This window comes from Canis lupus, chromosome 17 (assembly GCF_003254725.2).
Source record: "Canis lupus dingo isolate Sandy chromosome 17, ASM325472v2, whole genome shotgun sequence".
NCBI classification, from domain to species: domain Eukaryota; kingdom Metazoa; phylum Chordata; class Mammalia; order Carnivora; family Canidae; genus Canis; species Canis lupus.
In genome coordinates this window covers 22796309-22822684 of record NC_064259.1, presented here as the reverse complement: position 1 = coordinate 22822684, position 26376 = coordinate 22796309, and the positions used below count along the sequence as shown (strand labels likewise).

The 26376-nt window shown below is 39.4% G+C and overlaps 1 protein-coding gene, 1 long non-coding RNA gene and 1 other non-coding gene across 3 annotated transcripts in view; 1 reads left to right on the top strand and 2 right to left on the bottom strand.

Moving 5' to 3' along the window:
• WDR43 (WD repeat domain 43) overlaps positions 1–24299 on the bottom strand; it is a 44183-nt gene extending 19884 nt beyond the window's left edge. The window contains exons 1-8 of the mRNA XM_025454286.3: positions 24019–24299; positions 16359–16496; positions 13983–14104; positions 9002–9122; positions 8103–8242; positions 4572–4674; positions 3926–3990; positions 1607–1778 (exon numbers count right to left, since the gene is read on the bottom strand). Of these exons, the coding sequence (XP_025310071.1) occupies positions 1607–1778; positions 3926–3990; positions 4572–4674; positions 8103–8242; positions 9002–9122; positions 13983–14104; positions 16359–16496; positions 24019–24243 (1086 nt within the window). The 5' untranslated portion in view covers positions 24244–24299. The remainder of the gene's footprint in view (positions 1–1606; positions 1779–3925; positions 3991–4571; positions 4675–8102; positions 8243–9001; positions 9123–13982; positions 14105–16358; positions 16497–24018) is intronic.
• Positions 8550–8634, bottom strand: LOC112665132 (small nucleolar RNA SNORD53/SNORD92). Its single transcript, XR_003140239.1, has one exon. It is a non-coding gene; the product is annotated as a small nucleolar RNA SNORD53/SNORD92 (small nucleolar RNA).
• LOC112664591 (uncharacterized) lies at positions 13149–16104 on the top strand. The gene is made up of 3 exons (XR_003139837.3): positions 13149–13491; positions 14899–15032; positions 15874–16104. It is a non-coding gene; the product is annotated as an uncharacterized LOC112664591 (long non-coding RNA).
• Positions 24300–26376: the final 2077 nt, after the last annotated feature.

The following is a 26376-nucleotide window of genomic DNA, read 5'->3' as shown; positions in this document are numbered from 1 at the left end:
CAGATGCTCAACCACTGGGCCACCCAGGTACCCCAGATCAACAGGTTTTGTGTTTTTTTGGGGTTTTTTCCCCCCATGAGAAACACAGGAAAGAGAGAGAGAGGGGGGCAGAGACACAAGCAGAGGGAGAAGCAGGCTCCATGCAGGGAGCCTGACATGGGATTCGATCCTGGGTCCTCAGGATCACGCCCTGGGCTGAAGGCAGTGCTAAACTGCTGAGCCACCCGGGCTGCCCGATCAACAGGTTTTTAAGTGTAACAGATTTTAAAGAAAACATTCCAGTTTGTCACCCCTATAAAGAATAGTATAGGCTAAAAAAGAATATTTCTATCCTAAAAAAGAATGTTTTTATCCTAAAATTTCCTACTGCTATATTTCCCACAACCAAGTCAAAGACAGCACTGCTGATGAACAAAAATGCTCTAGGGTCCACATCCTTGATGTGGTATCAAACGGTGGGAATAATCAGATGCTGCAAAGTACAGGTTACCCATAAGGTGTTACGGTTATATGTAATCCTCTATAACCACAGAACCAATTAGTATCCAGAAAGACCCCAAACAAGCAGAAACAATGGCTTTATCTGCAGAGAAGGGTTAGGGGGTCCACATACAGCAAGAAGACTTAGGTTTACAGCTTAACACCTTTCTCCTTTCATTAAACCATATCCATGTGTTAAGTTTTTAAAAAGCAAAGAATTAAATAAACTCAAGAGCTTAAATTTAAGCTTAAAATAAACTCAGCCGGAGTTTGCTTGGGCATGTAATATTCCACTCATCATCTCCCAGGGGGCCTTACTGAATAAAAGCAGTATAGGGACACCTCGGTGGCTCAGTAGTTGAGCATCTGCCTTCAGCTCAGGGTGTGATCCCAGGGTCCTGGGATCGAATCTCATATCAGGCTCCCCATGAGAAGCCTGCTTCTCCTTCTGCCTAGGTCTCTGGACAGAGACAAAGAAGGAATCCCTCTCTCTGTCTCTCATGAATAAGTAAAATCTTAAAAAAAAATAGCAGTATAAATGCAAGCTGAAGAAATCACCTATTGGACATGCTCATCACTTACCAAAAGTCTCCAAAGAAACTTCTATAATCAAAAGTTAAGTAACTGTACCACTCATTAAATTTCCACTGAGAAAATTCAGTGAATACTATTACCAAGGGCTCCTTTATTAAGATTTAGCTTTGGGAGAATTGGGCAAAATTCACTCATACCTATGCTGACCAAAATATTACCTACTAGGGACATGGAGGTACTTAGCATTTGAAATGAGGCTATTCCAAACTGAGATGTGTTTGTAAGTGAAAATATACACCAAACATCAAAGACATACTATTAAATAAAGGAGGAAAGAGAATAAACTATCTCAAATAATTTTCATATTGACTAAGGATTAAAATATTTTTGATATGCTGGGTTAAGTAAAATTATATCCATAGCTCTCACGAACTAAAATAAACCACCCAGTGAAAGGTCCTTCAGTTAAGGGAAAATATGTGACTTCTTTTTAAGTATTCCAATAAGCAGACCAATGAATCATTTCAAAATCATTTTCTTCCATGGCCATATTGATGTTGTATTGCTCTACCCCAGAGTAGCATCTACGTACCACTCGCTCAATGATGGGCTGAAACCAATTCCCATATACAAGCAACAATGACATTTTGTCTGAGCAAAAACCAGCTGCTAGAATAGGGATGGGTTTTGGTGTTGATTTCTTGCCTTTCCCAGGTGTTGCTATCTGAATTGTGCAGTTTGAAGTCAAAGGCTTTTTGCAGTATCTAGAAGTGAAAAAAAATTAATTAGAAAATTTGAGATAACATCTCATACGAATGCTTTGAAGTTGGCATTGAGTCAGAAAATGCAACCCTCCTGTGGCCTCCACACTACAACTGCAGTGACCAGGGTCCCCAACAGCACTAGTGTTGCTGTCAAGACCTTATCTATCATCTAGTAAGACTTCACCATCAAAATTTGCCTGGAGACCCATGTGCCCTCCTATCCCACTGTCAAGCTCCACAAGGGGCCCAAGCTCCCAGGTACTCTCTCACTGCCTTGAGCTTCAGCACCAGATTACTGACTATATCTGCTCCAATCAGCTCCATCTCCAATTGTTTCCAACCCCCAAAAGCCTCACTAGGATCTCTCAACACAGTTCCAGGAGCAAAATTTCAGCAAAATTTTATCAAAAGAATCCCATCCTCAATTTCTTCTCTCAGGACTTTCTTCACCTTCTTGCTCTATGCTGGCTCATAAGGACAGATCTCCCAGGTCATACCTGTTTTGCCTCCATAGCCTTTGTGTCAGCAGCCCTGGACAGGATTTAAGTGTGCTTCCTGTTTGTCACAAACATTTCAAAACAAGTAGTCTCTCCCTCTTTCACCTCTAAAACCTTGCAAAGTGTTGTCACCAGATACCAGCTACCTCCGTCTCCTGCTGTCATCCATTCATTTCTGGGTCACTCCCCTTTATTTCTTAAATATTTTAGTGGCTCCACTGTCAATCCATCCAACACTTTCTTAGTGGTCTCCATATTCACCACACAGCCTGATAATCTGACACATGGTCCTCTCAGTTCCATACCCTTGCCACCTCCAACAACCGTACCTCTACTGTGTCTCAGTCACTTACTCCTCACATCACAGACATCTTATCACCCACAAGTATACCACACTGCTCCTATCTTTCCAACTCACTCCCCCTAGTTATCTGGACTCCACAATCATCTGTCCAGGACTTCTGGTCTCTGCTTTGGCCTTTCACCCCTCCGTAGGCTATTCTCAACATATCAGACAGAATGGCTTAAAGCTTAATGTCTTAACACTTAGGTCAAACCTCATCAATCTTCTGCATAAAAGCCAATGGCTTACTATATTGCCCAAGGAGAAGTGCCCAAGTCCTCATTGCTGCCCACTACTTCCAGGCCCTCAATTATAATTTTTATTTATTTATGATAGTCACACAGAGAGAGAGAGAGAGAGAGAGAGAGGCAGAGACACAGGCAGAGGGAGAAGCAGGCTCCATGCACCGGGAGCCCGACGTGGGACTCAATCCCGGGTCTCCAGGATTGCGCCAAAGGCAGGCGCCAAACCGCTGCGCCACCCAGGGATCCCCTAGGCCCTCAATTATATATTCCACGTACATGCATGACTGTAAATAAAGGCCTCAAGTGTTACACAAAAAATGTTAACAGTTACCTCTAGGGAATAGAACTCAGTGGAGGGAGAATTATGCTTAATAATCAATTGTCTATATATCCTAAATAATGTTTTATGCTTTCATACACTATTTTATATTTAAATAAAGTCCTACACCAGGATTATAAAAGGAAAGACCAACTGACAAAAAGTTGAAATAACTTTAAAGTTTACATGACTGAGTTTTAGACCATGTCTATAGAGTATGGGTAAAGGTTGGCAAACTTTCTATAAAGAGCAGATAATATTTTAGTTTTGGGCACCACATATGATCATACTGATTTGACCCACAGGTCATAATTTACTGACCCTTGGTCTATGACTACTACACATCCCACCAGCCTCACTCCCCTCTACTCACCAAAACATTAGCATTGCCATGTTTCACTGACCCACGTATGTATTATCTAAGTTAGAAATTAAGGTTTTACCAAGTTCACAAGCAAAGTTTTCCAACCGAACCACTTTCTTTTAAAATAGATTATCAGAACTACTAACATTTACTAAGCATATTATTATAAAACTACTTTACTAACCACATATACGAAGAAATGGTCCATGATTCTAAAAACTTTTGAGTTCTCACTAAGAATATATGTAGTCATATGGATAAATAATAATGCTTTCAAAATAATCTAACTGAAAAGTAATCAAAATGCAAAGAATATTGAAGTGGGAATAAAAAAGAATAACAAATCAGGGAAAGAAAATAAACTTGAGAAATTTCTTACCCATTTAATATGTGTTCAAAAAGATGAACTTCACCATCTCTGCAAACAACAGCTAACTTGACAGGCTAAAAGAAAAATTTACTGATTATTCTAAGGGGTTAATACTTCAGTCTACTCTAATGGATAATTGCTTTAATACACTTATCAAATTTAAGCTGTTCTCCCCCAAACCCAACCCTTTAAATAACCAGAGAAGTTAGAACACCAAGGTTACACAATTGCTGCATTTAAAAATCATTACTGTCATCAAAATGACAATTGGAGTTTTTGTAAAGTTTAGAAATGAAAGTTTAGGGGAAGAAGTTATTAGTCAAGGAGAATACAGCCTGGAAGTCAAAGGAGCGAAGTCACCACTACCAAGTGCAGAGACTGGCAAAAGGGAACAGGTAGGCCTTGCATGTAAGAGCAGTAGGGATTGCTGAAAACACCTCTGCCTACAGTCCCCATCCCCCATCCATAAGCATTCACCACAGTGATTTACCTTGAACAGTCTAAGCTTACTTCAACAGTCTAAGATTTTTGTTGTATTTTGTTCTTCCTCCCTTGTGTCCCCCTCTTTGCCAAATCATTAAATCATCAATACACTAATTTTAAAAATACAATTTGCAAAACCCAAAAACAAATTCTCAAAAATCAGGCCATTTACCTCTTCTTTATTTTCTGACAAAGCCAAATCAATATACACAGGTTCATCTGTAACTGTAAAAGACATCACTGCATTCTTTTCTTTGTTTTCTGACCGGACCTGCCTAGATAACAAAACCAATGATTAGATAAAAAGAAATTTAAAAAACAAACAAAAAATCATGAGCACCTATGGGGAATCACAACATTAGATTCCCCACAGCTTTTGCATCTTTTCTACAGATCACACTCAGGGACACATCTGTGTCACTGCCATTTACCATGGATGATGCAAGGAAGAGAAAAAGCACTAATGCACTTACGGAGATTTAAACAATGAGTAATATTCTCTATTCTTTTCCACTATTATTTGCCTATCTTGATGCCAGTACCACATTGTATCAATTATTATAGCTTAACAACTCAGGAGATTAGGCAATGTGAGCTCTCCAACTTTTTCTGCTTTTTCAACATTGTTTTGCTCCTCTATGTCCTCTGTATTTTCATTTGAATTTTAAAATCAGACTGTCAATTTCTATAAAAGTTTCTTCTAAGATTTTGACTGGGTTCACACTAAAGCTACAGATTAATCTGAGAATTTTATCACACCACTACGAAGAAGAGAAGAGTCCGGAAACAGACCTATATGTGTATTCACCCAAATGATCCTTATTAATTGTTGATTCCTTGTTTAAGAATTTGCCTACTTGCTAAAATTTATTTATAAACCCCCAAATCAGTACTTGTGGAACTTCCATGGTCTTAACAGGGTATGCTCATAGCAGTGAAAAATAAGAATTGCTGACAATGTTAAACAAGGCTATCCTCTGACTTACATCAGGTCTCATACGACAAACTAGTATTATTAGTATTATTTAGAATACTAAAAAGATTTTTTAGTGCCATGTTTTTTGCTTTTATGCTTTTTTTGTTGGTGATTTTTTTAAGATATATTTATTTATGATAGACATGGAGAGAAAGAGAGGCAGAGACACAGGAGGAGGGAGAAGCAGGCTCCATGCCGGGAGCCTGACGTGGGACTCGATCCCGGGACTCCAGGATCGCGCCCTGGGCCAAAGGCAGGCACTAAACCGCTGAGCCACCCAGGGATCCCCTTGCTGGTGATTTTGCTTTTAAAATGTCCCCTATGAATGTACCTAAGAGGAAAAAAAGCTGATATTCCTTATGGAAAAAAATATTTGTGCTAGGTAAACTCTGTTCTGGCATGAATTAATCAACTGTGTGTCTGTATAATAAAGTATTATTAAATAGAAACACATAAGACAAGGTTATGTATTGATTAAATGACAAAGATGTGACCAACGAGGCTTGCAGAAACCTAGCCTTGTATTTCCCAGAGAAATAATAATTCAATCTCACCAATTCAGTGCTCATGAGGACTTATTATAACATAACAACTGCAAATAACCAGAACTGACTGTATGTGTATACCCATGTATATGTGCAAACACAGTTCACTGGAAATACTCTTTTCAACAAATGGTACTGGGACACTGAATATTTCCAATACAGAAACATAAATTTCCATCCATTCCTTGGGAATGCAAACTGGTGCAGCCATACTGGAAAACAGCATGCAAGTTCTTCAAAAAAGTGATCCAGCAATCGCATTACTAGGTATTTACCCAAAGAATACAAAACTACTAATTCAAAGGGATACATGCACCCTGATGTTTCTGCAGTAATAAATATCTACAAGAGTCAAATTATGGAAACAGCCCACATGTCCGTCAATTGATGAATAAAGATGATGTGATTCATACATACACACACACACACACACACACACACAAATGTTGTATTCAATTAAAAAAAATGAAAACTTGCCATTTGCAGAGATATGGGTGGAGCTAGGCATTGTGCCTGCAATTCTCTCCATCTCCCTCTGCCCCCCACATTGCTCTTAAAAAAAAAAAAAAAAAGGCATGCCCTTGTAATGAGCACCAGGTGCTATGTGGAAGCACTGAATCAGCATATTGTAATATTGTACACCAGAAACTAATATTATGCTGTATGTTAACTAACTGGAATTTAAATGAAAACTTTTTTAAGGGATGCCTGGGTGGCTCAACGGTTGAGTGTCTGCTTTTGGCTCAGGGCATGATCCCTGGGTCCTGGGATTGAGTCCCACATCAGCCTCTCCACAGGGAGCCTACTTCTCCCTCTGCCTATTTCTCTGCCTCTCTGTGTCTATCATGAATAAATTAAAATAACAAAACACAAAATTTTCCATAAATGGCCCTCTGGGGCAGCCTTTTAATGTGGGTTTTTAATTTTTCAAGTTTACTCCTCTGTTACCAGGAAGTCCTCAGACCTACACATACAATTTGAGGGATGTTAAAACAAAAATCAACTTCTCTTTTATAGAAGAAATTTTGTGCTAGAGACTTTTAGGTCTAGGGAGCCAAAGAGGTGAAGCATTTTTAAGACTAAGGAGGTTTTGGTGGCAGATTTTAACTTTTTGGCATTACTAATTTCTTAAGTAAGTTTTGAATCTTATGAAACTAAAAGAATTATCCCAATTGGCATGCCTCAAAAACTAGAAACAGGAGAGAAAACCAACACAATGTGATTATAAGAGACATAAACTATGGCTCAGCCAAAAGTTTGAAGGTGAACAGAAGTCCACATTAGGCCTTATGAACCTGTCTCCACCCAACTATGTCAAGATAACATATGTGATAAGGCCCACTTGTATCTGAATATTATGTAGCATAAATTCATAATAACTTGATATGATAGAAGAACACATTCAACTAATTTATTACTAGGATGAGAAAATAGTTTTTTTAAATCTCCACTTATTCTATCCATGAATAGCAGCTTTAAAAAAAAATTAAAAAAAGGTTCACTCTCAGATCTCATAAAATCCAAGAAAACTCTTATTTTCTTCAAATTAAAAATTGCCCGATGGCTATTTAATACCAAATTAACTTTTACTTTTTAAAGTAGTTCCAGGGGGCACCTAGCTGGCTCAGTCAGTAGAGCACATCAATTCTTGATCTCCGGGTTGTAAATTCAAGCCCCACATTGGTTCTAGAGATTACTTAAAAATAAAATCTTAAAAAAAAAAAAATTACGAAAAAAAAGGGGAGAGTTCAAAGGAAAGTTAATAACAGCAACTATTGCAAAAAAGGGGGTGGGGGAGCTACCTGGAGATTTCCAGACAAAGCCAAAGAATTAAATGTCCTCAGTGAAACATCCATAAATAGACATTACTGCACTAACCTAGAAGTCCTATTTCAACAAAATCAGAGATTAGCCCAAATTTTTAAAAGGTTATTTATAACTTGCCCAGTCACAAAAATATTTAGACCACTCTACCTCTAAACAAGCAAGGAGGAGGTTCTATTAAATGCTCTTAAGGTTTTCTTATACCTGTTTTTTTAGGCAGGCTCTATTCTTCGTTACAAGTAAACCTAACATTAAGTACAATCAAATAAGTCTCATATTTATCACTTATATGAACCGTACAGGCTGTGACATATTCTTTCAAGGCAATGCTACCTCCCAGATCCAAAAGACTACATACCAGACGTTGAGTAACCGGTCATGCACTGCTCCAGACAAGAAATAAAGACCTGTGATTCCATCAAACGGCTGGCTCTCATTAGGAGGTCTGATAGTAGTGAAGGTAAGTGATGAAACTGGCGTTGCATGGCCTGTGAAGTGCTAGAGAAAGTCAAATCTCATTTAGGAGAGGGCACAGAGCAGCAACAAAAATTAAGAGTCCATGTGGACGGACCATAAGCAATATATATGATCCATATCTGAAATCAGAACTCCAGGATAAAGGTAACAGCTAAATTGAATTCTAAGTAAGTGAGGTTATTTGTGCTGCATTCCTCTCACTTTTAAAAACTCCATCTGAAAATACTGAAAAATCACAATGTCCTTCTAACTCTCATGGCCCTACTCTTTCTTCCATTTTTGCATTAAAAATCCACTTAATTCTATGCATGTTTAAAGGGATGCCTGGGTGCTCAGACACAGCCAAGGAATTGTAGGTCCTCATTTTACTCTCAGTGAGTCGAAACCACAATTTTAAGGCATCATCACAGCACCAAAAGTACACCCCTGAGCACACTCAAAATGCAGTATTATATCGCTATAGTAAATTCTGCAAATGTACTAAATGCTGGATGTAAGCTAGAAATAAAACTATCATTCTATAGCAGAATAAAAAATTTTTAATTCAAACTCTACTTATTTGCTCATTTTTCAAATGCATTTGAAATTGACACATCTAACCTATTTAATATCAACAAACCAGATTTGGAAGTAACTGCTGTCTACAGATTCTACTATCTGATATGTGTGAAAACAACAAATCTATATTCTTAAAACAATATGCTATGGCTCAGACTTTCTGCCCTTCTCCACACTTACTCTAGATGACTATGAGGCTTACAACTAATTTGATTCACTCACTCTGTAGATTTCTTTGGTCTCCAAAACCCACAGTTTGATTGTTCGGCCAGCTGAAAGCAACATCTTTCCATCTGGGCTAATACACAGGGAGCTGACACTGCTATTGTCGCCTTTCCATTTGCTGTATTGTGAAGAGAAACAAAAACATCTCAATGAATTTGGAGAAAACAGAGCAAAAAGATAACAAAAAACAAATCAGGCATTAAAATATTACTTAAGGTTCAATGCCACATTGCATTCCCTAAAAACCTGTGTCAAGTGACTAACCACAGAAGTACACTAAGGTAAAGCCTGGCCAATAAAACAAATTCTCAAGAAGTAACCAGAAAATGTAAGAGTAAGAGTTTTAAAAATGTAAAATGAGAAGTTGTGCCCCCTGTGATCTATGAAGTAGATTTTGTGAATGTCCAGGAAACTCTATCAGGCTGACTGGACCACAAGTCCATCCTATCCCCACCATGGTTCCTGCACTCTGTGGAAGGGTGGCCTTTAGTTTACTTAGCAACACAAATTATTTCTCAAGCTACAGTCCAAAAAAGTTATTTCTATCCCAAATCAACATAGATATACCCCAATCTGACAGAGCAAAATAAATTAGGTCTAGATGATCCCCTTCCAATACTTTAAACATGAGTAGCAACATGAATCTTTGCAGGTTGTCACACACATTAATATATTTATACACAACAAGGAGCTTGGCTATTCACTTATAAAATCAAGAAACAACAGTAGCAATCTTCTCCCAAAAAAGGTTAGTTATAAAGTAAAAGAAAACATACTGCTCTGCCAGTCACATTGGAATATGTCAAATTACTCATTTGGAAAAACAAAAGTAGATTCCTCTCTTACACTACACACAAAAAAAAACTGATTAAACTAAAACTGATGAAAATTAAGTATTAAAAAATGTATAGGAGAGTGTTTTTACAATCCTGGCTTAGGAAAGACCTTCCAAAGCAGTTACAAACCATAAATCATAATGGGAAAAATAATCTGATTTAAATAAATAAAACTTCTGTACTACAAATCATATATTTAAAAGCAAAAGGCTAGAAAATATCAAAAATATAAACTATGAGAAAAGGATTAATATTCAAAATACATGAATAGCTCTTTATATTAAAAAAAATAACTCAAGTCCAAAAAAAGAACTCAAAATAAAAACACATGAAAGAAATAAACAGACAATTCATACAAGAAATACAAATTGTCAATAAACATGAAAATACTCAACTTTACTAGTAATCAAGGAGAGACAGCAGTAACATAGGAGACCTTTTCCTTTATCCTTTTCAGCTAACACTTTCAACAATTTCTCAGGAATTCCCACAGCTTCAACATTTTATATTCATTATTCCACACATATTCACTTAATATACATATTTAAAAAAAGACAGGGTCACCACCTGACAAGCTTCCTTGAATCTACCTTCCCACTCAGCACTGAAACAGTCACAGAACTACCAATGCCACAGCTCCCCCCTTCCACCACCAAACCCCACCCCCCCCATTAAGAGCTGTGCAACTCAGAAAGTAACCTCCTACACATCAGTATCACCTGAGAACTTATTAGAATTTGACTCCCAAACCCCACCTGGACCTACTGAATCAGCTGTCTGCGCAAGTAATTAACATGCACATCACAGCACTAAAAGATTTCTCTGTAGAAAATGTGACTGAGGGCAAAGTAATAACCCACACAATCTGACATTTGAAGGCTTCCTCATCACTCTACAAATGAAGCCCACAATTGGGCCACCCACCCACACAGGCCTTCCAATCGGCTTTTTAATATTTTATTTTCAAATAACAGGCAGCCAAGGATCCTCAGTCATTTGAAGAATGCCTTTAACATAGAAGAAGCTAAAATAAAAAATCACAACACATCTTTAAGAGGGAGATGATATAAGGAATAAAAGAAAAATACTTTAAATCCTGTAATTATTATCTTCAGAGAGTTAGAAAATATTATATCCATGAAGGAAACATGAAGCAACCAAAAGAAATATTAAAAGAACAAAAACAAAGCTCCCAGAAGGTAAAAGTATGGGTAGAGAAATTTAAAAATTGGCTACAAGATTGAAAGATGAAATAGGGGAAATCTCCTCCGTAACAAAAGAAAAGGACAAAAGGGAAAATAAGAATAAATTTAAGGGATTAGTCCAGGAGATAACATCTATGTAAGGGTAGGTTACACTAGAGAAAGGTCAAAGACAACAGAGGGATGAAATTGTCAAATAAACTGTACAAGGAAAAATGAAGAACATGAATACTCCCAGGGGAAATGGTCCCTTGAGTAATTCACTAATTAACTAAAAACACACTGGATATTTTAGAACATAAAGATAATTAATACTGAAAACTAAAAACCAATGAACCATAAATAAACAAATCAATGAACCAATGCTTCAAAATCCTGAGTTATTTCCAACCTAAAATTCTCTCTTCACACTAAGTCAACTGTGAGGATACAATAAAGTCGTCGGTAGATGCACAAAATCTCAGTAAATTTACTGTCCACATACTTGTCTTAGGAAGCTACCAATTAGTGGATTTCACAAAAAAGAGAAGAGTAATCCAACGAAGAGAAAATGGGATCCAAGAAATAGAGGTTCCATCTGACAAAGAGAATTCTCAGGATAATAATGAAAGAAAATCCCAGGATCATCACTGATCAGCAGAACCTGGAAGAAAGCTGAGAAGTCCTCCAAGAAATAGATGAACCTGGAGGGAAGCCTTCAGAAATAAATATAACTGGTATAACTGGTATGTCTGGGTGGCTCAGCAGTTGAGGGTCTGCCTTCAACTCAAGGTGTGATCCTAGGGGTCCTAGGATGGAGTCGGAGCCTGCTTCTCCCTCTGCCTATGTCTCTACTTCTCTCTCAGTGTCTCTCATGAATAAAATCTTTAAAATAAATAAATAAAAATAAATAAATATAACTGATTAACTGATGTGTCCCCCAAATAACATCCTACTGTGAAAGTGAAAATGAGCAAATAATAGGTATATACAAAACTAAGCAAACGAACAGTAAGGCAACTCTATGACCTAAGAAAAGCAGTTTCATGCCAAAAAATAATATAAACCTGGTAGAGTACAAGGCTTATCTGTAATATTTAATGCAAACAATGAACAGCCCTTCATCAAAAAGCTGTGATGTAACAATACTGAGAGAATGAAAAGAGGAGAGGCTAGAGGCTAAGAGCTAAATTCTCATCTTGCATAGTAGGAAGTCAACACATAATAACTAAAATGGAACACGGAATCTATTAACAGTAGCCTAAGAATGCCAATAATGAAGGTAGAAACACGGTATCGTATGGGACATAGTGGGGATGAGAGTTCAGGCTCAGATCCAACCTATTTCTGGGATTAAACCCAACACTGTAGAATGTGAACAAGAGCCTTGAACATTAGTAGCCCTTATGTGAAGCACATACAGTTGCAGGGGCCCCACCCAGACATAGTAGAGAATCTCCACAGGTATTTCTGACAGTCATCAGTGGGGAAAATACTGCCACAGATAAATGGAGGTACAATATTTATGGAACCTCCAGGCAGATGACCTGTTCATCTGCACCTCCTGCCCCAAGCCCTCCTTCAAATTCTAAGCCTCTATCACCACTCCACCTGCTTGACTTTCATGTATTATTTCAAATTCAACTTGTCTGAAAACTCAAAACCATTTTGCTCTTCTGGCTGTAATTTCCATGAACTGAACCACTACTCCCCTGGTAAATTCACAAAGCTGAAAAGTTAAGAGTTACATTTAACTTCTTTCTGTTACTTAATACCCCCTTCCATGTTACCCAAATGTTCTTAGTTAGTATCTTTTCCATTTTCACCTCTCACTTAACCATCCCACTCTTGAACTACTACAACCACCTGGAATCTGGCTCCTTTGCCTTTGAACCAGATCTTTTCCATTTATTCTACACAATGCTGGCAGATCACCTTTTCCTAAAGTATCATCTTGGTAACTTTATTCTTAAGACATGAAGTTCAGGGATGCCTGGGTGGCTCAGAGGGTGAGTGTCTGCCTTTGGCTCAGGTTGTGATCCTGGAGTGCCGAGATGGAGTCCCACATCAGGCTTCCTGCATGGAGCCTGCTTCTCCCTTTGCCTGTGTCTCTGCCTCTCTCCCTCTATGTCTCTCATGTATAAAGAAATAAAATCTTTAAAAAAAAAAAAAACAAAAAAACCCATGACGTTCAGTGGCACTCTCTCCTGCTTATGACATAGAATCTAGAACTCCAAGAAAACAACTTTAAAACAGCAGGAAAACACTGGGCCAGAATCCAAGACAGCAGGATAAGAACTTCTTTCCTGCCACTTACTAGCTAGAAGACCACAGGCTTCATTATCGTTCCTAGGGTCCTCATCTGCTTAAGCTGAACTAATTCAACATTTACTAAACATCTACTATAAAGCCTATCATAGGATTAGGTGCTTGAACTAGAAAAGTTGTCGGAGACTTTTATGTATGACAGGTAAGGCCAGACTCTTAAGATACTTTGGCCCATATCCTCTACCAGCCATTATTCCCTAGTATGTAAATCCTCTAAATCTTTCACGTCCCTTTCTCCTAGCCTTGGTCTTGCCATCTCCCCACCTTCCTCCCCTGCCCCCCAAAGGATTCTTCTACCCTCCTCATTTCAAATCTTACCTCTCCTAAAGGCCAAATCAAATCCCTTCTCTACCACCAGGCCTTGCCAACACTATCCAACTCATGGATATGTCTTATGGTACGTCTTGTGCAATTATTTTACTCTCATCTAACATTAATGTATTAAAATCTTACAAGCCTGATTAAAAAGTTCTTTGACAGCCTATAACCTCATTAGTATTTATCTACATTCTGTGTGTCCAAAATCAAACTTGACCTACAGCCAAGAACAGTCTTTGATTGGTCAACTCTAATGCATTTTCAACAATAACCAAGTTACCCCTCCAATAGCATGGAACCATCAACATTACTCACCACTTTACTTTGCATGTCTGTGTATTCCATTCCACAATATATTTATCATCTGAACAACTATACAAACAACCATTATCTTGATGCCACTGTATGCAGTTGACCTTGTTGTCATGTCCACCACTCTACAGATTAAAAAAAAAAAAGATTAAAAGAAAAAAAACACACCTGATATAATTACACATCCTGGAATAATTAATAACAGCCAATAAAAAAGACAGGCTTTAATGTAACTAAAAACACCCTAACCTACATCTACCCATTTCCAAAATCAAAAAAGAGATAAATCACCTATAAATACATCAAGTGTCAACTTTCCCTTTTTTTCTGGAAAAATATACTTCCACATCATAAGTCAAAGGATTCTAGTTCTAAATGCCACTTGCTTGACAGGAATGCCATCACTAAGACAAGATAAAATACTTTGTGTACAGTGGCAGTTTGTGACAATTGAGTGAATAGTCAAATCTCAGATTTTAAAGTCCGTATTTAAGATAAAAGGCATGTCTAGCCAAAACTATCCTTGAAAATTCTTTTTTAAAAAAACTACCAAAACCATCTCTCAATAAAGAAATCAGTTTCTTCAGGTAAACATTAAATATTTCCTCATGTTATGGAAGATACCATACCAACGATACTTTAAACATTCAACACAGCTAGATGATCACTCACTCAGCAGCAAACAGGAATGGAGACATCAACAGGGGAAGGGCAAGTTCAACTCTCCCACCAACCTCACACACATTCCAGGACAAACTCATTCAGTAGAATAAGGTTGTTACATCATCTAAACTGTGAGCAATTATGATTTTCACTTTTCTACTTAAATTCACATTACAATTAAATGAATACATGAATCACCATCATGTACTTATGTAAGCTAAGAATAAAACTCAAAATCACTACTTCTATTACATAGATTGCTCCAACCTCAAAAGAAAAATACTTCTATATATCAAGTTCAGCTATGTCCTTTCCCGAGAATGAGCTATCGACTCAAGGAACTAAGTCCTGTATCACTGACACAAAGAACTGAATAAAGGATATAAACAGGTAAATTCTGTAGAAAAAATTTAGTAAGAAAATAAGATTTTCCAAGTTAGTATACTATGCATAAAAAGCCTTAACATTTTGACTCATTAATTACAGATTAGTAATTCTGGGAATCCATGTAAACAGCAAACAAAATATTTAACAACAAAAAACTGGAAGACACTTTAATTCTCAGTAATTATTAAATCACCAAGGGATTATCTAATTTAGTAGGATTTTAGGCAGTCATTGAAACTAGTCCTTGGCATATATGAAAACTGCTCATGTTGTAATTTAATGGGAAATACCAGGAAATGAAATAGATGAGTAGAACTATACTGCTTAAACACATGCATAAAGAAACACACAATCTATTAAACATCTCTCAGTGATAGAACAATTTTTTTCCCTTTTCAACATTATGTAGTTCCAAATTATCTATGGAGAATGTTACTTAAAATAGAAAACACTTTAATTCATACATACATAAAGCATTCCTATATAAAACAGAAGCTCAGGGAACACCAAAAACATAATGTAATAGATAACGTCTGAAACAAATTATGCTACATTAAATCACTGCCCTGTAGTGCCAAACTCTCACTTTGTTCTGTGATGCTGAGGCTGGAACTCCAGACCACATTCCTGCTTCGCCAGCTAGGTGGCCAGGAGGCTCCACCAATAAGGCGTGCTAGAGGGAGATAAGGCTGAAAGAGGAACAAGGAACTTGTTCTATCCTGTCTACTAGTGTGCATCAGCCAGGTGTTTCTTTACCCTAGCAGAGAAATCCTTTCAGTAGCGGCTGAACCCAATATGCAATTGTTCTAATATCTGAGGAACTAGTCTCCTCTCCTCTCTTCAGAGACCCCCGCAGTCAGCTAGAGCTCTGTCCTCAGAGGTCTGGACCGCAAACCCACGGGGTCACTCCTCCACAAGAGACAGCAGCAAAGAGAGCAACACCTGCTCCTCAAAGGTCTGCATTTCAGCAGTGATCCCAACTGCCTCCTTTGTCCCCCAGCCCAAAAGGTGGTAAGCGCTTTCCTGCAGTCACAATTTGTGGTACCTAGAATTCTTTTTACCCTTTATTTTAAACCTCGTCATATAAATAAATAAATAAACAAAGCTCGTCAACAGTTCTTCATATTCTAGCCTATAATAAAGATTATGTTACCTATTATAGCTATTAACAAACATTACCACAATTTTAAAGGTGGGGGCAGAAAAATGCCCCATGGTGTAGATCCTGTAACATTATTCTGTTGTTTTTAATAAATCTCTAATAATCAGTTTCTTCATCATTTCTTTTATATACAATACACATACACACACACACATATCTATACTTACTATCAATTTACTGTGTAATTCTCCTTTCACTGTACTGTATAATAAAATACTACCAACTGCTGTACCAAGGGCCAACAAGTCAATCTGGTTACTCGTTCCTATAGCTTCTGATTTCCTTTTTTTCCTCTGGGGACTTTCCTAGGGGGGGAAAAAACAAATGGTTCATTTTGTATTTCAAACACAAGACATCATTAACACATAAATGTAAATGCCCACTAACCCACAAATGAAATGACCGCTACCAAAAGACACTTACCATAGAGGGGGAATGGACAACTCTGAAATGCTTTCTCACTATGGGGGGGGGGGGGGGGGGAGAGACACACTCCAATGGGAAGAAGAGCTTACAATTCTTTGTCCCTGTCTCCTACCTCTCTGGAAGGAACGGGACAAATAAGACATGCTCTTGGTATTCTCTTAAAAGGTCCAAGCAGTCTCCTTGATGCTTCTACTTCTCAGAAATGAACCACTCGTGACAGTTCCAAGTGAAGCCTCCACTCTCAAGCAGAGATGACAGATGCATACCAGAGCAATCAACACTTCCTTTTTGTGTTCCCTCCTCATCTTTGTGTTCTAGCTTCATTCTCAGGAAAGGGTACTCAAATGTTTTTATAAACATACATTTACTTCAGTTTCAGTCAAAAAATAGTTGTAACTAGTAGAGTACACTAAAGTTGCTATATCATGTGACAATTAAGGGTGGTGAGTCTGAGTGTTCCTCGTGGTCTTGGTGATCCCAATGACTTACGAGGCACAAGTTCCAACCTAGTGTCATAATGCCACAAAACTACTTTTGATTTACTTCAAAAATAATACTAACAACTCCTGTCTGTCCAAAGATAATCAAGATCACAACTTCAGAGTATTACATCAGAGTTTACAACGCTGAAAATTTGTAATTTCAGAACTTCTCTTACATATGATGTTTTTTAAATTAAAGCTTGCCAGCCTTTGCTTTAGCATAAAGCTCTAAGAAATCCGTTCTTTTAACATAAAACAGACCACTACCTCAGGAAAAAGAACATTCTCTCAATAGTGCAAGATCTTTGTTCTATAGTACAAAGCAGCAGCCCAGCCAGGATACATAAAAATTTGCCCAACCCAAAAATCGCCAATGAAAACTACGATGTTTCAGGTGTGTAAAGAATATCAAGAGTAGATTTTAAAGTACTCTCCATTTTTTTTCTCTTAGTTATAGGGATGTTGCATTTGAAGAACTGTATTCACTAGACACACTTAGGTCAACAAAAGTAAAAAGATTTAACAATAGTAACTTTTTACACATATAGAAAATACACATTTTGCAAGTCCAAAGAAATGTATCTACATTAATAATAAACCCCAAAGAAAAGTTACAATTAAAAGCCAAGTATAAAACTATCTGATGGTCTTATCAGCAACATTTAATTTACTTGAAACATTGAAACTTTAGCACAAGCAATGTCCTAGGTCCCACCTTCATTCAGTTCAATGAATGTTTAAATCTACCTCTGAATGATCCCACCAGGCAGATGAGGTTTCTGCACAAGGTTATGAATACAAACAACTATTTCAGGCAACAGCAGTGGGGGAAAGCATACCAACCTCCTACTATACTTCATCAGGTTCTAGAAATTACTTCTCCAACTCTTGGTTTTCCCAAATCAAGTTAAAAATGATCTCACACTGAGGTTTCTAATGTGTGAAACACAGGCTGGTCCAAATACGTGTGTTTTTCTACAGATATGAATTTGCATTAAAAAGCACATAAAGGGGTGTCTTCCAACTTCCTCAGTTGGAAGAGCACACAACTTGATCTTAGGTTGTGAGTTCAAACCTCATGCTGGGTGTAGAGATTTTTTTTAACAAGACAAAAAAATTAAATAAAAAGCACCAAGAAATTTTAGATATTAAACATTAACATATTCAAATCCTAATTTCCCTATCAACAAAATCTGTGTATTTTGGGAGAAGCAAGCAGAGGCAATTGGAAGAGCATCCACAGAACCTATGCTCAATTTTGAGGATCACTGGTCTAAGCGAACAATGCATCTCAAAGAACTACTGACATATTTTCTCAGAGTTGGACGATCTTTTTAAAAATCACTTTCCAGTTAGCAGGATGAGCATGTCTGAACAGGTCAACCAAGTAAGTTTATAAAAGCAATGTGCATTTTTTTAAAAAGATTTTATGTATTTATTCATGAGAGACATATAGAAAGAGAGAGAGGCAGAGACACAGGCAGAGGGAGAAGCAGGCTCCATGCAAGGAGCCCGACATGGGACTTGATCCCAGGTCTCCAGGATCACACCCTGGGCTGCAGGCGGCGCTAAACCGCTGCACCACTGGGGCTGCCTAGCAATGTGCATTTTAGTAAATCTACTATTTTAAATATTACCAAGAATATAGTGCTGACGATTATAGATTATGACAGACCTTTGCTGGCATTTTCTTTCTGAACTTGTTGGTCCTATGATCAGAAAGTTCAGTGACTCCCCAGAGAAGAATGAATCAATACAAGCAACTGTCTGGTATTCAAAAGCATCTGCAATTTGCCTCCAGACCACCTTTTCCAATCTTCTTTCCAATTCCATCTTTATATTACACTCCCTAATCACTAATACTTTCCCATTTTGCTTCTGCTTTTCCCTCAACTTGGAGGGACCTTTTCCTGCTCACTTCAATTTTATTTTGGTTAAAGATCTAGTATCCATGCCTCAAGGTCCACTGTCTCATCCCTCCACAAAAACTTCTTTCTCTTAAGGTATACATCATACTGTGCTTCTCACTACAGACACAGTATATCTGAATTGTCTATTTCTTCCCTAATGTGTCTCAGTCACATGCAATTTTACTTCCTCTGAAGTACCTAGCACAATGTCATGTACACACTCATTACACATGTAAATACATAAAGTAATGAAAAGGGTAAGCTAAAACTTTAGTTTACATTTGTGACTGGAAAATCTGGAGTTCCTAGAGGTACCAGGAGTGAAGACCCAAAAGTTGTGATTTCTCTCTTTTTTAAAAGATTTTATTTATTTGAGAGAGGGAGAAAGAGTGAATGAATAGGGGAGAGGGGAAAAGAGAGAAGCAGGCTCCCCCACTGAGCAGGGAGCCAAACTTGGGGCTTGATCCCAGGGCCCTGGGATTATGACCCAAGCCCAAGACAGACACTTAACCAACTGAGCCACCCAGGCGCCCAGAAATGTGATTTCTTAAAGAGTCTTTTTCAATGTGAAGAGTCTGACTAGGTTACGCAATAAAGAGTAGCACCAGTCTGAAAAAGTTTATCAGCACGTGATCCAGAAGGCAGTAAGAAGGCTGAGTGAGAATCTCAAGGGGCTAAGTGCATGATTTACAAAAGCAAGACATAGGGCAGATGTGGTGAAGACAGGAGGAAAAAAAAAAAAAAACCCAAGTGATAAATCTGAGTTTGATCAATTAGGCAATGAGTTTTTAGACTGAGTTCCCAGAGTAAGAAGAGTTTACATGGAGAGCCAATACACACACTCATAAAAACATATGTATATATAATTGAAACAGGCTCCACAAAAAACTTACTCTTTCCCATGCTAAATACACCATTTTTTTAACTCTATCACAAGCCACTAAATCTGTTTCATAATCTACTAATAGATCAAAACCTATTTTTGAAAAATCCTGACCTCTAGACACTGAAAATTATGCCCAAGTTTCAAGTTCCATTCTGCAATTAGTCTCCTACCCCTTTTCTTGGCCTACCTTACTGTCACTTCTCTGGCAAATGTTTAAGTTTCATGGATAACTGTGAACAAAATGTGTGCATTTTACATGTAATTACACAGTATTTATATTGAAAACAAATTCTGATAACCAGGAACTTCTATTCCTGCCAACAGGATCTCATCTGCAAATTTTCCCTTGTTTTGAGGTTTAAATACTAGGAAGACCCTAAGATAAAGCATCATATATTCACAAACACAACTGGACTGTACTATATCTCCTAGGGATGGGAATAGGAATACTCAACTCAGATTCCTCCTAGAAACATTCTTAACGCTACTGTGCTTGCCCTGTCTCATGTCTGAAATGCCATGTGCTTCGTTCAACAAGCACTAAGCTGTGTGAGATCATTTTAACTGCAGTGACAGCAAAGCAGCATAAATACATTTACTGTGGTAGCTGATAGTAGACAAGGTCTGTTTCTTCAGGGCTATAGCCCAGCTAGGAAAGGAAAAGTAGAAAAGTTTGATAGATTTCAGGGGGTGATGAAATAGCAGGGTCAGTGACAGGTGGCTCAGGCACTTACTGTGTGTGGCTTTGGCATATCAATTAACATCTCAGCCTCAGTTTACACACACACACCTGAAGAGCTTTAAAAACAGCATCCATCTATATAGTCCATCAATCTGTTTCCTTGCACTTTTCTTATCATCATTAGAGGTCCTCTCTTCCCAGGTTCCATCAACCAAATGATATGCTCATCTATATGATATGTACAAAAACCCTCTAAACACTATTATGGCATATATAATCATTCTTGGCCAAGAACAAGAAAGAGCAATTTGATTCTTCTAAACATTTAAGAACCATTGCTTTAACTCTTGTAACCCAAGCAACTCAGTACCAACTCCTTTTTCTCCACTCACAGGAGTGATGTCATCAAACTTTGTCCTTGGGTGGCAACTTGCCAATTACTGAACTAGATATAGGATACTCTTACAAAATGATTTACACTGAGGATTGTAGCAGTAAATTATAAAATGAGCCCATAGGGAATGGTCAATGAATCATTCAATAACAACATTTACTGAGCACTTACTACATCAATGATATACACTGCCTCATTTAATTATCTGAGAAGCCTGAAAGGTGGGTAGCATAATCTCCACTTCATGTTTGTTTGTTTTTAAATATTTTATTTATTTATTCATGAGAGACACAGAGAGAAGGTAGAGACATAGGTAGAGGGAGAAGCAGACCCCTCACAGGAGCCCGAGGTGAGACTCACCCCGGAACTCCAAGATCACATCCTGAGCCAAAAGCAGATACTTAACCACTGTGCCACCCAGATATCCCTCCACTTCATGTTTGAGTAACAAAAATCTTAAGGTGTTGGGAATACAGGATAAAATCCTTTCCAAGCCTGAAACTCTAATCCTCAAAGATGTAAAATAAAAGGGTTTAATAAAATGAGAGCATCTTAACATTTCAGTGGCAAGGATCATAACCCAGGGACCTGGGAACAGAGATGAAGCAGCTGCTACAAATCACTCACTTTCTAGCTTTAAAAAAGTCATGTGACTTTATAATTGTATGCCATAATATATGTGTACATTTAAGAGAACCACTTCTCTCTCTAATCTTCAAGTAAAATTAATGCTCTAGGATACATCCCCAATATGATGAAGACTGGATGTTCTTCCTACATTCCCCCCAACTCTCAATTCTATGACTCAAGATCTAGAGTTACAGTGTTAAGAACAGTAGACCAGAAGTCAGGAGACCTTACCCCTGGTGGTCACAGTGTCTTTATTGGTTATTAAAGCTTTGATGAAGTCACTTTGAACTTCCCTAGTGCTGATTCTCAGTTTTTAAAAATTTTATTTCAGGGTATTTCTTAGAGCTGTGTGGCTAAAATGAAAGCATCCAGATAAAATGATACTGAAACCTATACAAACCTTTTTTTTAAGTCAAACTCCTTTTTCAATGAGGCCCTTCAATGAGTGACTTGCTCAATGTGACAAAAGCAAGTGTGAATTGAGTTCTGGATATGAAACCAAATCCAGATATTTTTCTACTATTTCAGAGTGGTACATAATCCAAAACTATGACTTTCAAAAAGAAACTTAAGACGAAGCCAAAGTTTTGTTCTTGAGGCATATAATGTGACATAAGTCAACAGAAAGGCAAAGGGGGACAGGGCAACAAATTTTTGCCAGCCTAATATTAACTATTATTTGTTGTAGGTAATGGAGAACGAAGCTCTAAATACCCGGGTTCTACTCCTGGTTCTATTTTTGGGTTTTTTTTTTTGCAAGTTGCTTAATTTTCCAGAGGCTCAGCTTCTTCTTCAGAAGCAAGGCAAAAAGTTAGTCTTTATCTACCTTCCAGGACTAACCATACAAATACAAGACATTAATTTAAAAAATAAAAAATAAAATAAAAAACCTTGCAGCACTTACATACACCAATCTAAATGTTTCTGCATTATTAAACAAGTTCACCTTCACAACCACTCTATGAGGTGGGTTCTGTTACTCCCATTTTACAAATGAGGAACTAGAGGCACAATTACTACTATGAAGCCAAACCTAGATTTAAATGTAAGTGGTAGAGCTTGGATCCATGTATCTAATCATTGCTCCAGGTTTTCCCTCAGCATCAGTATCACCATCTCTTTACAGGACTGTTAAAACAGAAACATAGAAAACAACTTTAAAAAGGAAAAATATGCAGACTGCTGCAACTAACAATGACGACTATTTTTTTTAAGCCCAAGTTTGCCTTAAGAACCCTGAAAAGGTTAATTTATCAACTAAAGTCACTTCATCTAGAAACTAGGAAAATCTATCTTAACATCTGAAAAATACCTAAACATACTCATCCAAAGCATAGTTAGGTATACCCCTACTTTCAACCTAAAAATTTAGCAGTTCCCCTACGGTAGTCAGATGGGAGTTAAAAATCTGTCTTAAATACTAGCCTCTGAAGTTTTACACACGGTGTCAGCTAAACACTCACAATACCTGATGCTTCCGAATCACATTAGACTGATTCGGTGTGACTACCCTATACCTGCAGCCCCACGTGCATGTGAGTTAGAGCAGACGTGGTCGAGTGACTCAACAGCGAACGGCATCTTACCTGAGATGGGGCCCTAAGAGAGAAGCCTTCCCTAACTTGGCAACGTCCCATCTAAGAGAAACTTCACCTGGATTCACATTCATTACATTAAACCAGCTACTTCGCTTTACCCCCACATCCAAAAGCGGACTTCAGACTTAACGAGGGGGTGCATAAAGGAGGAGCTGAGCAGATGTTAAAAATGAAAAAGCATGAAGTTTCAAATGACTGAGACTGGAAACGAGTCTGAGAAATCAAGAGTTTCAAGAGTGAGAGTCCTACACACTGGACGTGGAAGACAACACGTGGTGAGCCTGCACCCAAGGGTTCTGGGGTGGGGTGGGGGGGTTGGGGGGGCTGTCCGGAAGCAAGGAAACAGGCTTAATTCATTGCAACCGCCTTAGGGAAAGTTGGTGAGCTAGAGAAATCGGAAAAGAGTAGTACAGCCCCAAGGAGGGGCTCTGTCAAAATCCAGGACACCGAAGAGCACATGTTGCTGCGCGAGGACTGGCAGAAGGAAGCCGCCCTGGGGAACCGGGGGCCTACGCGAACATGGCGGCCCCGGCGACAGCGGGGCGCGGGGCTCCGAGCGCAAGGAGCCCGTCGGCGGGGCTCCAGCCTACAGTCCCTCGCATCGGGCCGCGCCCTCTTTCGCTACTCTGCGGGCAGGCCGCACGCGGGACTCGCGAAGTGGACGAGTCCGCGCCGCCGCCGCCGCCGCCGCGCTCCGTGCCTCCTCGCCCCGGGCCTCGGAGGGCCGCGCGACACGCCGGGCCACGCGCCGTCGGGCCGGGGGTGCCGAGGGGCCGCGCCCGGGCGGACGCCCACCCCCCGCCGGCCCGCCCGCTCTACCTTGGCCTGCAGCCGCGCTGGCGCCCAGGCCAGGCAGGTGCAGGTACCGCTGAGGTGCGCGGAAGGCACGTACTCCTGGTGCAGCCTATTGTTGGCGGTCTCCCACACTCGCAGCTGACCGTCGGCAGACGCCAAGGCGAAGTAGGCCTGGTTCAGCGGGGAGAAGGCGCAGGGAACCCCTGCCGGGGACAGGGGGTCGGCAACTCGGCCGCCACCCGCCGCCATTGCTGCCCTGGCTCCGCGGCAGCCACGTGTTCGCCTGTGCGCATGCGCACCGGCACGGGGCGGGGCCTGGAGGGAGGAAGTGGGGCGGGGGGAGCGCAGGGAGCCGAGGGAGTGGCTCTTCGCTGCTCCAGCTCGCGTTGGGTGGGCCCGGCCTGTGGACGGTGGCCCGGAGGACCCAATGCTAGCTTGTTCTGGTTGGTTGGGGGAGGGGACGTGCGGAGGGACTGGACTGCAGGCTGGAGTGCAGGCCAGGTCCTTGAAGAAAAAAAAAAAAAAAAAGGTTTGGTGTTTTGTTTTGTTTTTTAATAACATGATTGAACGAAATGTTTAAAAAAAATAACCACTTATAACTTCATGATTGTAGCAATTGTTTGCATTTTTTCTCATCCACTTCCAGGCTATAACCATGTGTGTATGTGTGTATACATATATACACATAACAGTCTATTCAGTCATAATTGTGTAAAAGTAACGGTAGGATCTGCCATTCACCCCCTCCCTTATTTGGTCAGGATCAATCCCATGTTACTACATCAAATAGACCATTTGTAATGACGCGGTAATATTTCACTAAATCTATGCATTGTGATTCAAGAAATGCCAGCTAGCTATTAATATCAATACAAAATGTTCTGCTCATAGAATAATTATACATATATATATATGATAATATAATAATATTCAGCTCACAGTTTGTTGCCCAGCAGGAAAGACAAAAAAACACTACCCTCAGGAAGGGCTTTTACAGCCAGGGGGTGCCATGGTGACGTTTGCGCTTTAGATTATTTATAATGATAAACATTTACATTTTTTAGAAAGCTTCCTGGATTCCAACGGAGATGGTAAAAGGGTAAGAAGGAAAACCCACACGTGATGTAGCACAATAGTGAGTCAGACTCACATGAAAGCAGCAAAGGTCAGGACCCCTGGGTGGCTGTGGATGAGCATCTGCCTTCCACTCAGGATGTGATTCCGGGGTCCTGGGATCCAGTCCCCCATCCGGCTCTCCGCAGAGATCCTGCTTCTCCCTCTACCTGTCTCTGCCTCTCTGTGTCTCTCATGAATAAATAAATAAAATCTTAAAAAAAAAAAAAAAAAAGAAAAAGAAAGCAGTAAAGGTGAGGAGAAGTGCTCAGATTCCAGATAGAATCTGAAGTTAGAGTCAACAAGGCTTGCTAAATGATTGCACAGGGTGAAAAAAAGACAAATGAAGGGAGGACACTGAGGCCTGAGCAAACTAGTGAATGGTGATTCCATCAGCTAGATTGGGGAAACGAGTTTGACTGGAGTGACGATCAACTGTTTTGGACAGTTGAATATGATATGCCTACTGTACCTCCAAATTGAGTTGCTCAGCAGGAGTTGGCTACAGGAGAATAAGATCACAGAGATCACAGAGATCTAGTTTGGATGCACTAGCATACAGATAGATGTTATTTAAAACTGTAGGACTAGTCAGATCATGTTGGGCACAAGTATGGATAGAAAAGAAAACTTAGGGCAGCCTGGGTGGCTCAGTGGTTTAGCGCCGCCTTCAGCCCAGGGCACGATCCTGGAGTCCCAGGAACCAGTCCCACATCAGGCTCACTGCTTGGAGTCTGCTTCTCCCTCTGCCTGTGTCTCTGCCTCTCTCTCTCTCTCTCTCATAAATAAATAAAATCTTTAAAAAAAGAAAAGAAAACTTAGCCCAAACTGTGCAATATTAGAGGTCAGAAAGAGGAGGAAGATCCAGCAAAGAAGATTAAGAATGGGTAGGATGAATGCCCAGGAGAATGAGATGTCCTGGAAACCAAATCTTTTTTTTATATATATTTTATTTATTTATTAATGAGAGACACACAGAGAGAGGCAGAGACATAGGCAGAGAGAGGAGCAGGCTCCATGCAGGGAGCCCAATGTGGGACTCGATCCTGGAACTCTGGGATCATGCCCTGGGCATGAAGGCAGGCACTCAATCACTGAGCCACCCAGGCTCCTGAAACCAAATCTTTATAAGGATTTAGGAACCTGGACGCCTGGGTGGCCCAGCAGTTGTGTGCCTCCCTTTGGCCCAGGGCATGATCCCAGAGTCCCAGGATCGAGTCCCACATTGGGTTCCCTGCATGGAGCCTGCTCCTCTCTCTGCCTATGTCT